Source organism: Theropithecus gelada, chromosome 12 (assembly GCF_003255815.1).
Source record: "Theropithecus gelada isolate Dixy chromosome 12, Tgel_1.0, whole genome shotgun sequence".
NCBI lineage: Eukaryota > Metazoa > Chordata > Mammalia > Primates > Cercopithecidae > Theropithecus > Theropithecus gelada.
In genome coordinates this window covers 109,463,978-109,481,850 of record NC_037680.1, presented here as the reverse complement: position 1 = coordinate 109,481,850, position 17,873 = coordinate 109,463,978, and the positions used below count along the sequence as shown (strand labels likewise).

The following is a 17,873-nucleotide window of genomic DNA, read 5'->3' as shown; positions in this document are numbered from 1 at the left end:
AAAAAAAAAAAAAAAAAAAAAAAAAAGAAAAATGCAACTGGTAAACCTAGTGTAAAATGAATGGTCGTAACTTGCTATTTGGGAGATACACAAAGGTATCCGGACAAATAATTTGAAAATATGAAGTCTACACATTTTTAAAAGCATGGTTACTGGATATACAAAAATGGTACCTTTGTATTAATTTTCATTTCTTGGGTTACTCAACATCTAAAGGTACTAATCCTCAGAGGTACTGCATACACTACACTACTTTATACCTGCTGCTGCGGCTGCTGTTGCGGCTGCTGCTGTGGCTGCTGTGGTGGCTGTTGCTGTTGCTGCTGCTGCTGCTGCTGCTGCCGCTGCTGGTTGGCTTTCTGTTTGGCACGGCGCTCAAGGAACTGCTTGGCAAACTCCTTGGCCTCAGAAGTATCTCCCAAATAGGCCCTGATATAATCATGGACCTCATAAGGAGATTCTACTTCTTTCAGGAAAGAAACAAATGTGGGAACTGCAAAATGGGAGGGGAGAAGACAAGGGTAACAATGAAATAATGAAAGAGAACATATAAAAATCAGTTTCCATTTTTAATATATCTTTATACCTAATCAAACATTAACTACAGAAACTTGATAAGTATGCAGCAATTGTGTTTAAATATTCTTTAATCTACCCTACAGAAATGAAAAAAACACTATAATCACAACACCCATATCACATGTTTAATTTCACTGAATGTTACACTGACTGAAAGTTACTTGACTAAGGCTGAAGTAATTTGGGGATTCATTCTTTCCTTAAAAATCCCCAAATTCAATAAGTATTTATTAACTCCTATGATGTGTGCCAGGCACTACAACATATACTAAAGAAAACAGCTATATCCTCCTGGAACTTTCAATCCACTGAGATTTTTTTTAGAGAGAAATCAAATGGAAAATGTAAGCAGTGTGTGTTATAGGAGAAAAGCATGAGTATCAGAGTTAGACAAACATGGGTTTAAAACCTGACTCCGAAATTTGCTGGCTGTGTGACCTTGATGAGTTATTTAACCATTCTGAGCCTCTGTTTCCTAATTTATAAAATGGGGATAATATCACCTATCTTGTAAAGGTATCTTCAAAAATCACTGCTAATCAAATAACTGGGATACTACATATTAACTTCAAGAGCGTGCCTAGCACATGGTAGGTGCTTAATGCATGGCAGCCGTTACTGTTATTTAAAATTGTTTTCTCTGTAGACTTTTAAATCATTAGATATTGTTACACTGCTGCAAAGGAACCCTTTAAATCCTTTACTGCTGTTTTTCACAGTTTCCTGGTTTTAGACAGGGTATCAGAGGTGGACTAATCAACTCAGCCTGTTAGTTATGGGAATCCTGACATGACCAGTCTCTCTTCAAACATTCAGGGATGGGAGACAGTTCTGTTTGTAAACAGCTACCCATCAGCAAGTTTTTCTCTAAACTGTGCCAAAGCCTTTTCACTTCTGCACATTGGTCCTAGTTTTACCTCACACAAAATAAGTGTACTTGCTTTATCACAATTCCCACTCCCTCCCCCAAAGGTAGAAAGGGAATGATGTCACATCACCTCAGCCATCCCTTGTCCAGGTTGACCTTTGTCTCCAGCATGACAGTCACTTTTTTTTAACCTGACATAGCCGGCAATGTTCCCCATAAAATGAACAGTATGGAACTAAGACCTCCTCTGTCCTGTGTGCCATTAAGGCAGTCTAAGATGGCATTTAATTTTTGACAGCCACCAATAACCTATTTGAGTTTAGTATGACTAGACTTTTCTCACAAGTAATACTATTAAAGAGTCAAGTTCCCACGGCAGGTGCAGGAGTTGACCTCCTTAGATTTCATCTTTTGACTTCTGGGCCACTGTTCAAATTTGCCAGCCTCTCTGTGGGTCTTGCTCTGTCATTCCACATGCCGGGTTTCCCTCCCCAATTCTTACCATCCAAGTTATTTGCCGTATTAAGGGCATGAAGCATCTGTTCACACCACTGGGTAAATCCATCTTGGGCTTTATTTACTCCCTGAAAGAGCTTCAGCAACTTTTCTTCTTCTTCTACTTTCTTATTCTGCCGGTTAGACACACCTACAGATTTACTAAAGCAAAACAATAGGGCGATATTATATTCCCAGAAACTGTTACTATATGATTATAGCACAACACCATAAATAATGTCTTGGCAACACTGGATGGATGTCCAGTAATCCAATGCTTGGCTCCAAAAAAGAAAAAAATTCAAATATTTGGATTGGATATACCCTTAACATCTAGTCTCAGTTAATATATCTTAATTTCTGGATAAAGGGCATCTATTTAGAAAAAAGGATGAAATTCTTCCTATGTGTCCTTAGGTAAGTTGTTTAATTTTACTAAGCCTCAGTCTCCTCGTCTGTAAAATGGTACTAACACTTTTTTGGGTTATCATAAGTAATAGATATTGTATGAAAAGGCCTATAGCACAGTGCCTGGCAAAGATGCTCAATAAACTAACAAAAATTTATTGTCCTATATTCATATGTTAGGCCCTAAATCAAGAAGAAACAATCTGACAACACTACCATTTATTAAGTAGTTACTATGTGCCAGGCACTTACTACTTATCATGTATTCATTTAATCTTTGCAATTACATGCATAAAGTTGTTATTATTATCTTCATTTTACCGATGAGGGAACTGAGGCCCAAAGAGGTTCCCTCTTGCCCAAGGTCACACAGCTAATAAGTGGTAGTGCTGGGATTTGAGTTCATGTATTTAACACTAAAACCCATGCTCGTTCAACAACACTGTATACTGAGGAAAGAAAGATGAAGATGAAAATGTAACTAACTTATAAAAATAAATAGGTTTAAGGTCATTACAGAGGTATTTTATAATACTCATATTAATAGTATGAATCACTTAAAAATACAAATTTAGGAAAAATGCTAAGGTATCTAAAGAATACCTTGGAGAAATGTTCAACAACACAACAAAAACATTATACTATTCCTAATATTTATTAAGTGGTTACCATGCGCTAGGCGATAGAATAAGTGCTCAGCAGAAGGAGCCCCAAGAAATAATACGCATATGTTTCTATGAGGAAGAAAGCAATCACCATAATTATGACTGCATGTGCTTGAACACAGATGAAAACGGTAAGTAAAAACTAAATAACTACCTTTTCCTGCCCACCCAACATCAAACTTCCTCCATCCTCACCTCCCAACCAACCAAGGTGCATAGGTGTGGTCATTTTGAGCCCTACCTGAGACTGGCGTTGTTTTTATTTTTATTTGTTGAATTCCTAGGTCCCACCTCTTTAACTGCATCATCCCAGAATCCCATGTTGGAGTTTTTAGTGTCAGCATTACTCCAAATACTACTGACTAGGTCAGATGCCCACTGGTTAGGAGGACCAGTATTTATAGAGCCCCAAACAGAATTCCCAATGCTGGTGTGCAGGTTGGAATGCTGTTAAAGAAAAAGAGAAAAATGATTATCGTTAATCATGTTAAAAAGATAAAAGGACAGAAAAGATAATACCAGTCCATAAAATGACAGCTTAGGAAAATGCACACACCGTATTGTTACGAGCTCTGTTTGGTTGCTGGTGCTGCTGCTGCTGCTGCTGCTGCTTTTGCATTTGCCTGGCCTCTTCCTGCTGGATCTCCAGAAGAGATTTCGTGGTACCTGAAGGTTTGCTGACATTCCCCCAACCTGACAGTTTCTGCTGTTGCTGCTGCTGCTGCTGCTGGAGAGCTTTCATCAACTCCCTCTGCTGGCGCCTTTGCTGTTGCATGAAAATAGAACCTAGCTGAGGATTCTTGTTTTTAGATAATAGTTATAAATATCCAGTATACTAAATGGAATACAAACACATAGTAGCTACATAAAATTAACTTGATGGGATTAAATTCTGCTGTTGCAAATAAAAATGTAAATCGCTAACAGTATTAAAAAGGAGAATAAAAACATCAAATGCAAAATTACTTCTTTTTTTGTTGTTGAGATGGTGTCTCAGTCTTTTGCCCAGGCTGAAATGCAGTGGCACACTCTCAGCCCACTGCAACTTCTGCCTCCCAGGTTCAAGCTACGATGCCCGGTTAATTTTTTGTATTTTTAGTAGAGATGGGATTTCACCGTATTGGCCAGGCTGGTCTCGAACTCCTGGCCTCAAGCGATCCACCCACCTCGGCTTCCCAAAGTGCTGGGATTACAGGCATGAGCCACCGCGCCTGGCCTCAGAATTACCTTTTTATTTATTTATTTATTTTGGAGAGAGGGCCTCACTCTGTCACCCAGGCTGGAGTGCAATGGCACGATCTCAGCTCACTGTAACCTCCACTTCCCAGGTTCAAGTGATTCTCCTGCCTCGGCCTCCTGAGTAGTTGGGATTATAGGCACCTGCCACCATGCCTGGCTAATTTTTGTATTTTTAGTAGAGACAGGGTTTCACCATGTTGGTCAGGCTGGTCTCGAACTCCTGACCTCATAATCCACCCAACTTGGCCTCCCAAAGTGCTGGGATTACAGGCGTGAGCCACTGCACCCGGCCAGAATTACTTCTTAAAAATTAAGTAGGCCTTTGGTTAAGTATACAAATAAAACACATGTTTACTTCCTAAAACCCCCACCAAAATGACAATTTATACACACACACACACACACACACACACACACACACACACAGCATAAACCCATAAGGACAAAGAAAACAGAATAGATTTTTTAAAATCTGAAAAGCAGATAAATAATGAGAACCAATGTAACAGATCCAATAAATTAAAATCTAAGTAAAGGAGCTCAGAAATAGGCAGATTCATAAAGAAGGCTCAGAAACTGGACGTGCTGAGTCTCTCCAACAGAGGAAGACTGGCTGAAAGGCTGTAAAAAGAAGCAGCCACTCCAAATTGCCTCCCGCACTCTACGCAGTTAGGCAATTCACTCTCCCTCAACACAGCAGAAAATTGAACATTCCCTGTCTGAAGAAGCCAAACCAGACTGGCACATTATCCTGTGGGGAAGCCAACCAGCTTGACAAGAAAACACACCTATAGGTAGGTACCAACAAATTGGGGCAGGGGTGGGGGGTGGACGTCCCCAACAGAACAACCCAGCCAGAAACGATTACAGGAAAGTCCATCAAGGTGCTGTACATACCAGAATCTCCAATCAGCTTTTGAGTGCCTTATTTGTAAATAGGAACAAACAGCCCAGAATTACCTAACATTTGACATAAACTTGAACATAAAAGCCAAAGAAAAAAACAAACAAAAATAATTCAGCAGAAATAGAAATAAGAGAACAGGAAAATAGGAGTTGGCTTTTTAAGAAGCTATCAGTAAGTAATATCCTTAGAGAGATAAGATGCTGTATTCAATGAAACAAGAATAAAAGGCTATAAAAAATACTTAAAAGAACAAAATAAGGACTCACAGACGTTTGATATAAGATAGCACATATTAAAAGCTGAACATGGCCAGGTGTGGTAGCTCATGCCTGTAATACTCAACATTTAGGGAAGCCTAGGCAGGAGAATCATTTGAGCTCAGGAGTTCAAGAATACAGTGAGTTACCATCACACCACTGCACTCCAGCCTGGGTGACAGAGCAAGACCCTGTTTCTAAGAGGAGAAGCCCAATAGAAGGACTGGAGGTAAAACTGAGAAAATGCCCCATAGAAAAGATAAAAAGGGCAGGGTGCAGTGGCTCGTGCCTATAATCCCAACACTTGGGGAGGCCAAGGTGGGAAGATCGCTTGAGCTCAGGAGTTTGAGGGCAGCCTGGGTAATGTAGTGACACCTGTCTTAAAAAAAAAAAAAAAATTTTAAATTAGCCAGGCATGGTGGCACACGCCTGTAGTCCTAGCTACATTCCAGCCCAGGAGACAGAGCGAGACTTTATCAAAAAAGATAAACGCACAGAGATGGAAAATGGGAGAAAAAATATGAGAAAGTAAAAATCAGTCCTGGGAGAAACATGTAAATAACAAGAACCCAAGAAAAATAAAACAGCAGCTATGTAGCAAGCTGAGAGTGTCCAGATTAGAACAGGTTAGAGGCCCCCAGAAAGGATGCCTCCAGGGATGACAATGAAATAAAAGTATCTTAGGTTTTTCTATGTAAGAAATATATATTAAGAGGCGCCCTTATGAAGGGTATGGGAAGACTTAAAAGTTCCAAGAAAATTAAATGAAAATACAAATGAAGGCTGGGCACGGTGGCTCATGCCTGTTATCCCAACACTTTGGGAGGCTGAGGCGGGTGGATCACTTGAGGTCAGGAGTTTGAAATCAGCCTGGCCAACATGGTGAAACCCCATCTCTACTAAAAATAAAAAAAATAAAATAAAATAAAATAAAAAAAAATTAGCTGGTGGTGGTGGCAAGTGCCTGTAATCCCAGCTACTTGGGAGGCTGAGGCAGGAGAATCACTTGAACCCAGGAGGTGGAGGTTGCAGTGAGCCAAGATTGCGCCACTGCACTCCTGCCTGGGTGACAGAGCGAGACTCAGTCTCTAAAAGGAAAAAAAGAAAAATAAAATACAAATGAAATAATTATTAACTTCTGGCAGGCGGGAGGAGACCTGGGATTCCTTGTCATCACCACTATTATTATATTTTCATTTGGTGGGGACCAAAATTAGTGGAATAGTTTTTAGCCATGAAGGGAGAGATATACTCTGTTCTGCATCCATTTGTTGATAACCTTTTAGAGAAAGATGATTCCAGAGAAAGTTCAATCCTTTTTTTTTTTTTTTTTTTTAAATAAAGGTAGGAAATAAGGTCATCTTCAAGCGTGAAGAAACATCTTCTCTTACTGGATGACTTCAAACACACTACATGGTAAACACATATAGATAATTTCCACTTCTCCTTGTGTATCCAAAGCCCTCCTAATTTCAGTAAACCACATGACCCAAATCCAAAAATGACAACTTACATTCTCTAACAAATTGACAGCTCTACCTCAAATCATATCCACATAAATACTCTTCAGGACTCTGCTATATTATGTCACCTTTTCAGAGGCCCTCTCAGACCACACTACCTAAATCTGGACAATCCACCACACCATCACCACCCCTGATTCCCAACACTCTCCCTACCCACCTTCCCTTGTTATCTCTCTGACACTTATCAACCTCTCATACGCTATATTTTCTACTTTTCTCTCCTCAACCAGAGGGTCAGCTTCATGAATGCAGAAAATCTTGCCTGTTTTAGACTCAGCTATATCCCCAGACCTTAAGTAAGTAGGTAGGTATTCAGTAAGCATGTGTTGAATGAATGAATGAATGAATGAGGTACCAAATGGCATATTAAACCAAACTATGAATTATTCACTTTCTCCTCTCTGTCAAAAGCTGTGTTACTCCCCTTCCCTTTTACACTCTTTTGTATCCTTCCTTCCCTAATGATAAACTGCAGGACATACACTTAAAAGCAGAGGTACTTTACTTCTGTCATATTTTTCTAGACTAGTCAGGGAACCCAGTGTCTTTGGAGAAAAATATATTCTACTTTCTAGACATCAGACTTACAAAAGATTATCTGCACACAACTCATCCACAATTTTGAACAACCCATGCACTTTTATTTACGAGGTCTTCTCAAAAACTACAGTAAAATGCTTAAGAAAACTGACAGTTATGTTACTCAATCTCTCAATCTTCATGCTATTCCTATGAGATACTTCACATTTGCTAGGGTAACCAAATTATGAGATGAAGTTTAATAATGAACGTCCAATTCACACACACAACAATTCTGACAGTAATTGTCCTCAGTAACCACTAATCCATAATGCACACTAGATATTCTGGAAAATTGCTTGACTAGATCCCTTTTACTTTAAAATTTTACCTCTTCTCGAAGCTGCCGTTCTCGTTCTTCCTCTAGTTTTTGGATTTCAGCCAACGACAGGGTGGCCTGGGACTGACATGCTGTTGTATTGGACTGCTGGCCCCACGTCGAAGAAGAGGGAAGCTAACAAAAAAGGGAAGGCAGGAAAGTTCATGAGGAAATGTGGACAGGAAACGAAGAAGCAATAATGCATTATGTACACCCAGAACAAATGCATTTCTCTCAACTCCATTTACCACATTCAATTCAAATTTCCTTCTTCATTGCTTTTACTTACTATCCTCTCAGCTCCTTTTGCTTAAGTTTTTGTCACTGCTCCAAACCTGTTTATTTTAAAACAACTTATAATACACATATACACTTATATTTGATCTAACACTTGGTGACAACAAATTTGTTACATCTGGTACTGACATAAACAGCAATATACAACCATAAAGAGAAGTAAACAAAAGAATCACTAAATTGGCTTAAGGATTTTTTAACTGACAAAAGCAACAAAGGACATGATATGCTGCTGTCCAGTGAAAGGGTTAAGGGCATGATTTCTGAGGGTAGCACCGTGAGATTTCTCATCTCATGAGACATGCCGGCATAGTTCTTGATCAGCCTTTATGAAAGGGAGCCACTGTTAACTAGGCTGTAGCTTCTAGTCATGAGCATTAAGCTGCTTTTAATCAATAATTTTATTTTTCCCATCCCTTAAGATTATTGACTAAAATAGAGTATAAATATCTGGGTCCTGAGTATTTCAATATTCTCAAAGCCTGATTATTCTCAGAGAAACCCTTGCTCTTCCTGGCCAGAAAAAGACACACTTTTAATACTGAGGCATCAAACAAGTAAACACAATAAAAAAGAAACCTAACCAGACTTTAAAAATGTGTTTAATAAAAATAATACACGCATATAGATCAAAACAAAAAAAATCCCAAATAGTCCCCCAAAAGAATGGACCTACAGCAGAAATCTGTAACAGTGGCTACTGATAGGATAAAAGGTATAAACAGTTTAAACCACCACTGATATTGCCAAACAACTCATCAAATGAATGTCTTCAACATTACTGAACATAATCAACCCTTAACATTTTTTGGCCAATAAGATAGACAATAGGGCAATTCTCTCAAAATGCACCTGCCCTAGGGTTGGGGAGGGGTGCAGAGGGAGGTGTTGAGAGGCAAAACTGAGCAAAAATTAACTTTTTCTCCATAGGAAATGACTCATTTGAAGGCACTATCAAGATCAAGTAAGGCAGTAGATCTCAAACTGGCAGCATAACCTGAAGGGACCTATAAAAATGTAGAGGCCCTGGCTCCACCACACCTAATCAATCAGAAGATCAGAAGGGAAGGCAGGAGAATCAGCATATTTTAATCATTCTGATGCAGCCAGTAACCACTGATGCTGTCTAATATCACAGTAGATGTGTCACCCCATGATAACCAGGAAACAATCTTTCAAGCCCGCTTCAGCAGAACTCAGTCAGCACCAGGAATAGAGGCAATGCCTCCAGAAATAGCCATCTATCCTCACGGGCACCTCTGAGAATCTTCCTGTTGCTGTGCCAATATATATTTATTCTCTCCTCCTCCCTGGCCCTACTCTCTATTTCTCTCTCTATACACACATACACACACACACACACACACACACACACACACACACGCTCTCTCTCTAGGTATATATACACACAAAGTACATACTCCATATTTCATAGGTCTGCTCTCTAAGGTAACTGCAGATCAAACTTAAATATTCCTTATATAGACTTATGTCTGTTGAGAGCTTTCATTTTCCTTAAATCTTCCTTGTATATTGGAAATAATATCCCAGAACTCTTTCAACATTGCCTCATGACACTTACCAGCCCAACCATCACCCTATAATGCCCACTCAGGAGAACTGCAGTGTGTCAATCATGCTTCTCAGAACAAACTTTTGACAAATCAAAAGAAAACAGGGACCCCTGAATGTCTAATATCCTTCACTGATTTTTGAAACTATATTCTTGTTCTGCCCTGACATTGCTACCTTACATTTCAACACTGGTTTTGCTTTAAGAAATAACTGTTTCACTGTCAGAATGACAGCATGAGGAGCTGCGTGGACCTGCTCCCTGGCAAAACTGGTGAAGATCATTTTTAAAATAATCATTTAAACTCTCTGACTGGCAGCAGAGCCTCACACCTGTAATCCCAGCACTTTGGGAGGCCGAGGCAGGTGATCACTTGAGGTCAGAAGTTTGACATCAGCCTGGCCAACATGGCAAAACCCCATCTCTATTAAAAATAAAAAAAACGTAGCTGGGTGTGGTGGCGCACACCTGTAATCCAGCTACTCGGGAGGCTGAGGCAGGAAGATCGCTGAGGCAGAGGTTGCAGAGAGCCGAGATCGTGCCACTGCACTCCAGCCTGGGCAGCAGAGCCAGACCCTGTCTCAAAAAAATAAAGTCTCTGGTAATACTCCTAAGGACATAGAGCAAATGAAAAAAAAAAAAAGTTTATTCAAGAGTATTTGCTAAAACTCAGTAAGAACAGCAAGAGTTTGTGATACTTAAACCAAGACCTACTCTCTCCTTCTCTCCTCTCAGCTTAATGAGACAGAAACTCCATTCTAGACTAGTACAGTCAAGACATGGCTCCCTTCTCCTCTCAGTCATCAGTCAGTAGGCTTTCTGCCTGGGAAAAGCACATCAGTGTGTCTCACCCTGATGCCAGTTACCTGTGACAAAAGCTAAGTTCCAAACAAGTGCAACTGATGTGGGGGCTCTCTTCTTGTGCACAGCCCCACTCATAGGATGGAAACTCTTGACCACAGCAACACCAACACTAGGGCCGTGATCACCAATAAGGCTGGCTGGGCCAAGCCACCAGGAGAAGCAAGCCAAGGAGACCTGAGGCTACTATTCTGCTCACCCTTCAGCAAATGTTAGAGGAAAGCAGACCACTGTGCCCACTTCCAGAGCTGACTGAGAGATTTTTGTCTGAGGGTAGGAGTGTAGGAAACAGCTAGAAAACAGAAAGCTCCAGGTTTCTTCCCAAAGGAAGTGACTTTATTTGCAACAGATAGTGGAGGAGTTCAAGCCTAATGGTGTTTTCAGAAACAGTAGAAGTTGGGGTAAAAGGCAATTGGAAGGAGACGGGTAGATTCATAGGAGATACAGGCTAAACTGTAGGAGGCTGCTACCTTATCTGAGAAAACTAGTTAAAGAAAACTGGAAGAAATCCTCCTGGAGTCAAAACAAATTTCATATACAGACCTCAGGAGCTATTTTTTCAAAGAAACCTGAATTTAAGTGGATCAGTCTGTCAGTGTATGTCCCAAGGGACTTTTTTTTTTTTTTTTGGAGACAGGGTCTTACTCCGTCATCCAGGTTGGAGTGCAGTGGTGTGATTTTGGCTCACTACAACCTCCGTCTTCCATGCTCAAGCAATCTTCCCACCTCAGCCTCCCAGGTAGCTGGGACCACAGGCACACATCACCATGCCTGAGTAAGTTTTTGTTTTTTTTTTTTTTGGTAGAGATGGAGTTTCACCATGTTGCTCAGGCTCGTCCTGAATTCCTGAGCTCCAGCAATCCACCAGCCTAGGCCTCCCAAAGTGCTGGGATTATAGGTGTGAGCCACTGCACCCAGCCCAGGACAATTTTAACCCATTTCCCATCTGCCCCGAGAATATTTGCTGGCAGCACGTGCAGCTGCAGCGTTTACCCAGAGCTAACTCGCAGGTTTTTTTTTTTCTAGATCATTTGGCATCTGTTTTCTGTTCCAACAAGCTGTCCTAACTGCATCAGTGCTGTTTGGATGTAATTCTCTGAAAAGCATTTAGGGGTAAGGTTAGGACTGTAATCTGAGAGTTACCTCAGGGTCAGCGCTGCAGCCACATGCACCACCAGGAATATTCTCAGGGCAAACAGGAAACGGGTTAAGAACAACAGAGCAATCAGCTAGCAATAAGTGGAGTGAAATAGCTGAGTGTGGAAAAGACAATCAAAGAGAGCCCTGCCAAACCCAATGTCACCTCGGAGTCACTCTGGGCACACCCAGTGCTGTACTCCCAGCATGGGCAACAGCAAAGTCTTCAACATGGTCGGGGGGAGGAGGGGAGAGTTGGACTCCACTAAAATAATCTATCCAGTCACAAAACAAATAAACAAACAAGAAAATCAAGCTGGGAGGGGTGGATGGAAATACCCAGAGTTGCTAAAAGACATTATCAAAAAGTCCAGCTGCCAATAAAAAATTACGAGACATGCAAGAAACAGGAAAGTACAACCTATACACTGGGGAAAAAAGCAGGCAACAAAAACTGCCTGTGACAATGAACAAGATGTCAGACTTAACAAAGACTTCACATATGTTATAAAAGCTGTTTCAGGGAACCTAAGAAAGCTATGACTAAAGTAGTAAAGGAAGGCATGATGACAGTGTCACACCAAATAAAGAAGACTGATAAAGAGATAGATGACATTTTTTAAAAAACCAAAAGGAAATTCTGGAGTATAATAACTGAAATTAAAAACTCTGCCCATCAATGGAGGATTGGATAAAGAAAATGTGGTGTTTACATAAAGCATGGAATGCTACTCAGCCACAAAAAAGAATGAAATCTTGTCTTTCACAGCAACACAGATGGAACTGGAGACTATTATCCTAAGTAAGGTAACCCAGAAACAGAAAGTCAAATACTACATGTTCTCACGTATAAGTGGGGGCTAAACAGTGGATACAAATAGACATATGAAGTGGAATAATGGACAATGGAGACCCCAAAAGCTGGGAGAATAGGAGGTAAGTAAGGGGTGAACAATCCAGTATCCTACTGGATACAATGCTCACTATTTAGGAGATAAGTACACAAAAAGCCCGGACTTCACCACTATGCAACATATGCAATTAAGAAACCTACACTTGTATGCCCTAAATATATATAAAAATTTTTTAGTTAAAAAAAAAATCACTAGAGGTACACTACAGTACATCTGAACTGGCAAAAGAAAGAAATAAACTTAAAGATAGATCAATACAGATTAGACAAAGAACAGAGAGAAGAACATGAAGAAAACTGAAGAGAGCCTTAGAGAAATGAGACACCACTAAGTGCATGAAGTACATCAACATAAGCATCACTCAAGTGCCTGAAGGAGAGAGAGAAAGGAACAGAACATACAACTGAAGAAATAATGGCTAAAAACTTCTCCACTTTATGGAAAAACACTAATCTACACATTCAGGAAGTGCCATGACTTCTGAGTAGATTAAACACAAGGAGACTCATAAACAGACATATCATAGTAAAAGTGCTGAAAGCCAGACTCAGTTTGGAAGTTACCTTTTTTTCAAGAATCCTTTCCAAACTTCCCAGATGGACAGTGGTTCTCACATTTTGGAGAGCATGGGTTTGTTTAAATACAAGATTTCTCAGTTCTACCCCTAGAGGTTCTGATTCAATAGGTCTGGGGTGTGAATCTGCACATCTCACAAGTTCCCAAGTGACGGAACTCTGAGAATGACTGACTCCATGCCACCTCTCCCACTACATTCACCATACTATATTCTACTTTCTGATTTATATGTCTAACCTGTGAGTTCCTTGAAGATAGGGGACACTAAGCCTTACTGCTCACTGCAGACCCAGCATGAAGTCAGCAGAACCTGCCATAAATCTGCTCCTCCCTTCCCAATTACTCCAATTCCATCAACAGTTCCACTATCTTCTCAGTCCTGAAACTTATTCTGGCAGGCACCCCAGCTTCTGCCTTCCTCCCTCAGCTCCAGAGAGTAATTAAGTCTTGCTGACTGCTATCAGGCCAGCTCCCTCCTGCTGGCCTCTCCTATTCATTCACACCAGCACCAACATAGCCTCTTTACTGGGCTGTGTTTACCCAGTATTCACTTTCTCCTTATTAAAAAAAAAAAAAAAAAAAAAAAAAAAAAAGTTTTGAATCCTCCTTAAAACAACACTTTGTATATATCACCTCTTAATGTAACTTTCAATAAATGCCCATGGCCAACTCTGTTTCAAGCCCTATATTCTAGTTCCCATTTACACATATGAATGTTTACATGCCTATATTTTTAAGTTTGTGAGCTCTCTGGGAGCAACTGCCTTGTGTCATTTATCTTTGTCTCAGCAGTGCTGAACTGGTATAGAATAGGCACTCCGGTGTTTACTGGGCCACATTAAATTTACGAACCAAACAGATTTACATGTTTTGCCTGCAACAAATTGTTGCTCATGTCCTATCCTCTTGTTTACTCCTCTCTCATTTAAATGCCTGATACAAAGTACGTGCATTATATATCTTATTGATAATCAAAAAACCAAAGTAGTAATATTCAATGATAAAGTGCCGGGCACAGTGGTTCACGCCTGTAATCCCAGCACTTTGGAAGGCTGAGGTGAGCAGACTGCTTGAGTACAGAAGTTCAAGCCTGGGAAACATAGTGAAACACCATCTCTACTAAAAATATAAAAAACTAGTTAGGTGTGGCGGCGCGCGCCTGTAGTCTCAGCTATTGGGGAAGCTGAGGTGGGAGGATCATATGAGCTGCCCAGGAAGTCAAGGTTACAGTGAACCAAGATCATGCCACTGCACTCTAGCCTGGGTGATGGGAGTGAATACCAGTCTCAAAAATAAATAAATAATTTCAAATACTTTAATATAAAAAAAAGAAAGAAAGTACACTTTTACTTCTACTGGTACAGCCAGCACCTACCTAACTAAAAAATGTTAGCAAGGAGCTCCTAAGGTTGATGCCTCGGGCTTTACCTTCATCTGCGCCAGTTGTTGTTGCTGCTGCTGCTGCTGCAACCTCCGGAGAGCCTCTTGCTGCTGCTGCCTCTGGCGCATTAACTCCTTCTGCCGCTGGACCTCCAGCTCCTTCCTCTTCCTTTCTTCTTCCTCATGCCGGAGTCTGGCTGCCTCCTCTTCCATCCGCAGCCGGTTCTCCTCTAATCGACGCTGGGCTTCTTCTTCTTCCCGGGCCCATTTTGCAGCCTCCTCTTCCTTTCCAGAAGGAAAAATTAAAGAGATAAAAATTTTATTAATTGTGGGGGGAAAAAATCTGACTCACTTTTGAAAGCTTCTGTCAAATGGCTATAGAAATGACAGAGAAAGCAGAAACTCTGTTCATGATGACGCAAGGTAGAAGTAACTTTTCTTTTAAAATATATTCATAGTAGCCACAAAGGCCTGGTATGCTTACAGGATGAAATTTTAATTAAAGGACTACCACTTTAAACATGTGCAGTCAAAGCCCTGATCTCGAAGCAGCTCACCATCAACTGCAAGAAAGTCTCCTGGAAACACTGCTTCAACATCTGAGGTGAGCAAGCCTTTCAGGGTGCTGAGCACTAAGAGCTACCAATACCTTGTAAGGATGCTGAATACCTTGTAAGGAAGCAGCTCCTGCTTCTACCTGTTCAACAACCGCTACCTTTGTCAGGCTTCTTCCTTGTAGACAAAGCCTCCTGCCACATCAGAGGTTTAAAATGTCAGATTTTGCTTTTAAGCTCCCAGTATAACTAGGGGTAGCCATGTGATCCAATTGGGGTCAAAGAGATGTCTACTGGGAGACCTCTAAGGAAGAAATTTTTCCCAGATAAAAGGAAGAAAGCATGAGAGAAGGACCATTCCCTATATGGATACAGGTTGCAAACAGTGTGATATCCAAAACTCTTAACCATGACATGAAACATCTGAACTCAAAAGTCAACACACCAGGAAATAGCAGAGGAGGAGTACGCAAAGGCTGTCAATCCTTAATAGCATTCACTGAGTCACTGAAGCAAGTGTATAACAGGCTGATGGGCAGACCACCTCAGAGTGTGAGGCAACAATTTCATTTATTTAAGCTACCTTAGATGGGTATTTTTATTTTGGAGCTGAAAGTATCCTAATGATGGCGCTTACTTCTTGTGTATTCATCACACACATAGGCTGTGCTTCTTGAGGACAGAAATAATTTCCCAAAAAGTCTTATACTCCACCAGAAAACAAGCACAATAACTAGCAAGTAGTACATTAACTAAACATGTTGTTAACTGTTAAATGAAGAAACCAAAGAATGAATCAACACACAATCTAACTTGGAAGCTATCTATCTCTAATAGAATTCAGGTTTCTGAAAAAATCTCAATTTAGAACACAGGCAAAAGTAAGCAAAACTCTACATTCTTAAGTGTGGACTGCACAGAGTGACTTCCAAGGAGTCAGTACAGTTCTGACTTACAGTACTACTTACAGTAATAAGGGGGGAAGTAACTTACAGTGGAGAAACCTGACAAACACTACTTCAGCCAAGTGATCAAGGTCTACATCAGCAGTCCCAAACCATGTTGGCAATATGTGTACCCCTTGATTTGATGTGATGAAAATGCCACCTTGCCTCTATGATCTTCCTCCCAAATATCCATAGCCTAGTCTATTCATGAGAAAAACTTCAGATAAATTCCAATCAAGGGGTACCCTATAACATACTAACCAATATTTCTTAAAACTGTCAAGGTCATCAAAAACTAGGAAAGTCTAAGAAACTGCCATAGCCAAGAAGGGCCTAAAGAGACATGACAGCTAAATGCAATATGATATTCTCTTTTTTACAAGTTATTATTTTTTTTTGTAGAGACAGGGTCTCGCTATGTTGCTCAGGATGTTCTCGAACTCCTGGCCTCAGCGATCCTTCTGCCTCAGCCTCTTGAGTCGTGGGGATTACAAGTGTTAGCCACTGTGCCCAGCTAATATGATATTCTGAATGGAATCCTGGAACAGAAAAAGGACATTAGGGAAAAGCTTTAAAAATCTCAACAATGGATGTTAGTTAATAATAATGCATCAGTACTGGTTTATCAGTTGTAACAAATGTACCATACTCATGTAAGATATTAATAGTAGGGGAAACTGTGTGCAAGGGGAAATATGGAAGCTCTATGTATTATATTCCCAGTTTCTCTGAAAATCTAATACTGTTCTAAAAATAAAGTCTATCAATAAAAAAAATCTATCTTCTTAAACATTAAAATAAAATGATTCGGGAGTTCTAGTTTCTTGTAACGACAGAGTACCACGGTTGGACTGTCACACACGTAATTATAAAAGCTGAACTAAATACCAATGAACTAAAAACAGAAAAAAAAGAACAGGTATACTGAGCCAGGCCCAGTGGTTTGCGCCTGTAATCCCAACTACTAAGGAAGCTGAAGCGAGAGGGTCACATGAGGCCAGGAATTTGAGACCAGACTGGGCAATACAGTGAGACCCCATCTCCAAAAACATAAAGTAAAAATTAGCCAGGCATGGGGCATGTGCCTGCAGTCCCAGGTACTTGAGAGGCTGAGACAGGAGGATCGCTTGAGCCCAGGAATACAAGGTTGTAGTGAGTTATAATCACACCACTGCACTCCAGCCTGGGTGACAGAGTGGGATACCGTCAATAAAAACAAACACCAGACAGAAATCAAAGAAGAGTATACCCTTCCCCGCCCGCCAACTGTCTATTAATCAAAAAGCATACCGTTGAAAAAATACATGTAAGATTTTTATTTATGTTTTGCCTAAGGGCACTCCCCCATTCACCAGCAAGGGACTCGAAGCATTACTAGCAGTTCTGGTGGTCAAAAGAGAGAGTTCTGGGATAGACAAGCAGACATTAACCTGGGGGAAAATCTGGAAGGGGGACCATCAGAAGGAAGGGAACCAGAAAAGAGATGAGCCCCCAAATCTGCAGAAATCCTTGGCTGGCTCACAAACTACAGGCATGAAGTAGACCTCGGGATCAAGCTAAAAGGTGCAGCTGGAAGATGGAAAAACTCAGTAACTGAGATTAGAGATTTCTGCTGCTCTACCATGAGTGGGGTACAACGCTGAAGACTCAATTCATCAAGGTAAGTGCCAGCCAGAACTAAACTCTCTCTTTAAAGGGACAAACCAGAATGCATAATCTCTATAATCTACCATTCAGAATGTTCCTTATACAATTTTTTTATTATAAAAATCACTAGATATACACAAAAATG

The 17,873-nt window shown here is 40.5% G+C and overlaps 1 protein-coding gene across 4 annotated transcripts in view; it reads right to left on the bottom strand.

Annotated features, from left to right (window-relative positions):
* Positions 1–17,873, bottom strand: part of GIGYF2 (GRB10 interacting GYF protein 2) — a 164,644-nt gene that overhangs the window by 11,226 nt on the left and 135,545 nt on the right. For all 4 annotated transcript variants that reach the window (XM_025404237.1, XM_025404238.1, XM_025404240.1 and 1 more), the window contains 6 exons: positions 14,629–14,865; positions 7,855–7,977; positions 3,572–3,781; positions 3,257–3,462; positions 1,950–2,104; positions 261–493 (listed from right to left, as the gene is read on the bottom strand). In XM_025404237.1, the coding sequence (XP_025260022.1) occupies positions 261–493; positions 1,950–2,104; positions 3,257–3,462; positions 3,572–3,781; positions 7,855–7,977; positions 14,629–14,865 (1,164 nt within the window). The remainder of the gene's footprint in view (positions 1–260; positions 494–1,949; positions 2,105–3,256; positions 3,463–3,571; positions 3,782–7,854; positions 7,978–14,628; positions 14,866–17,873) is intronic.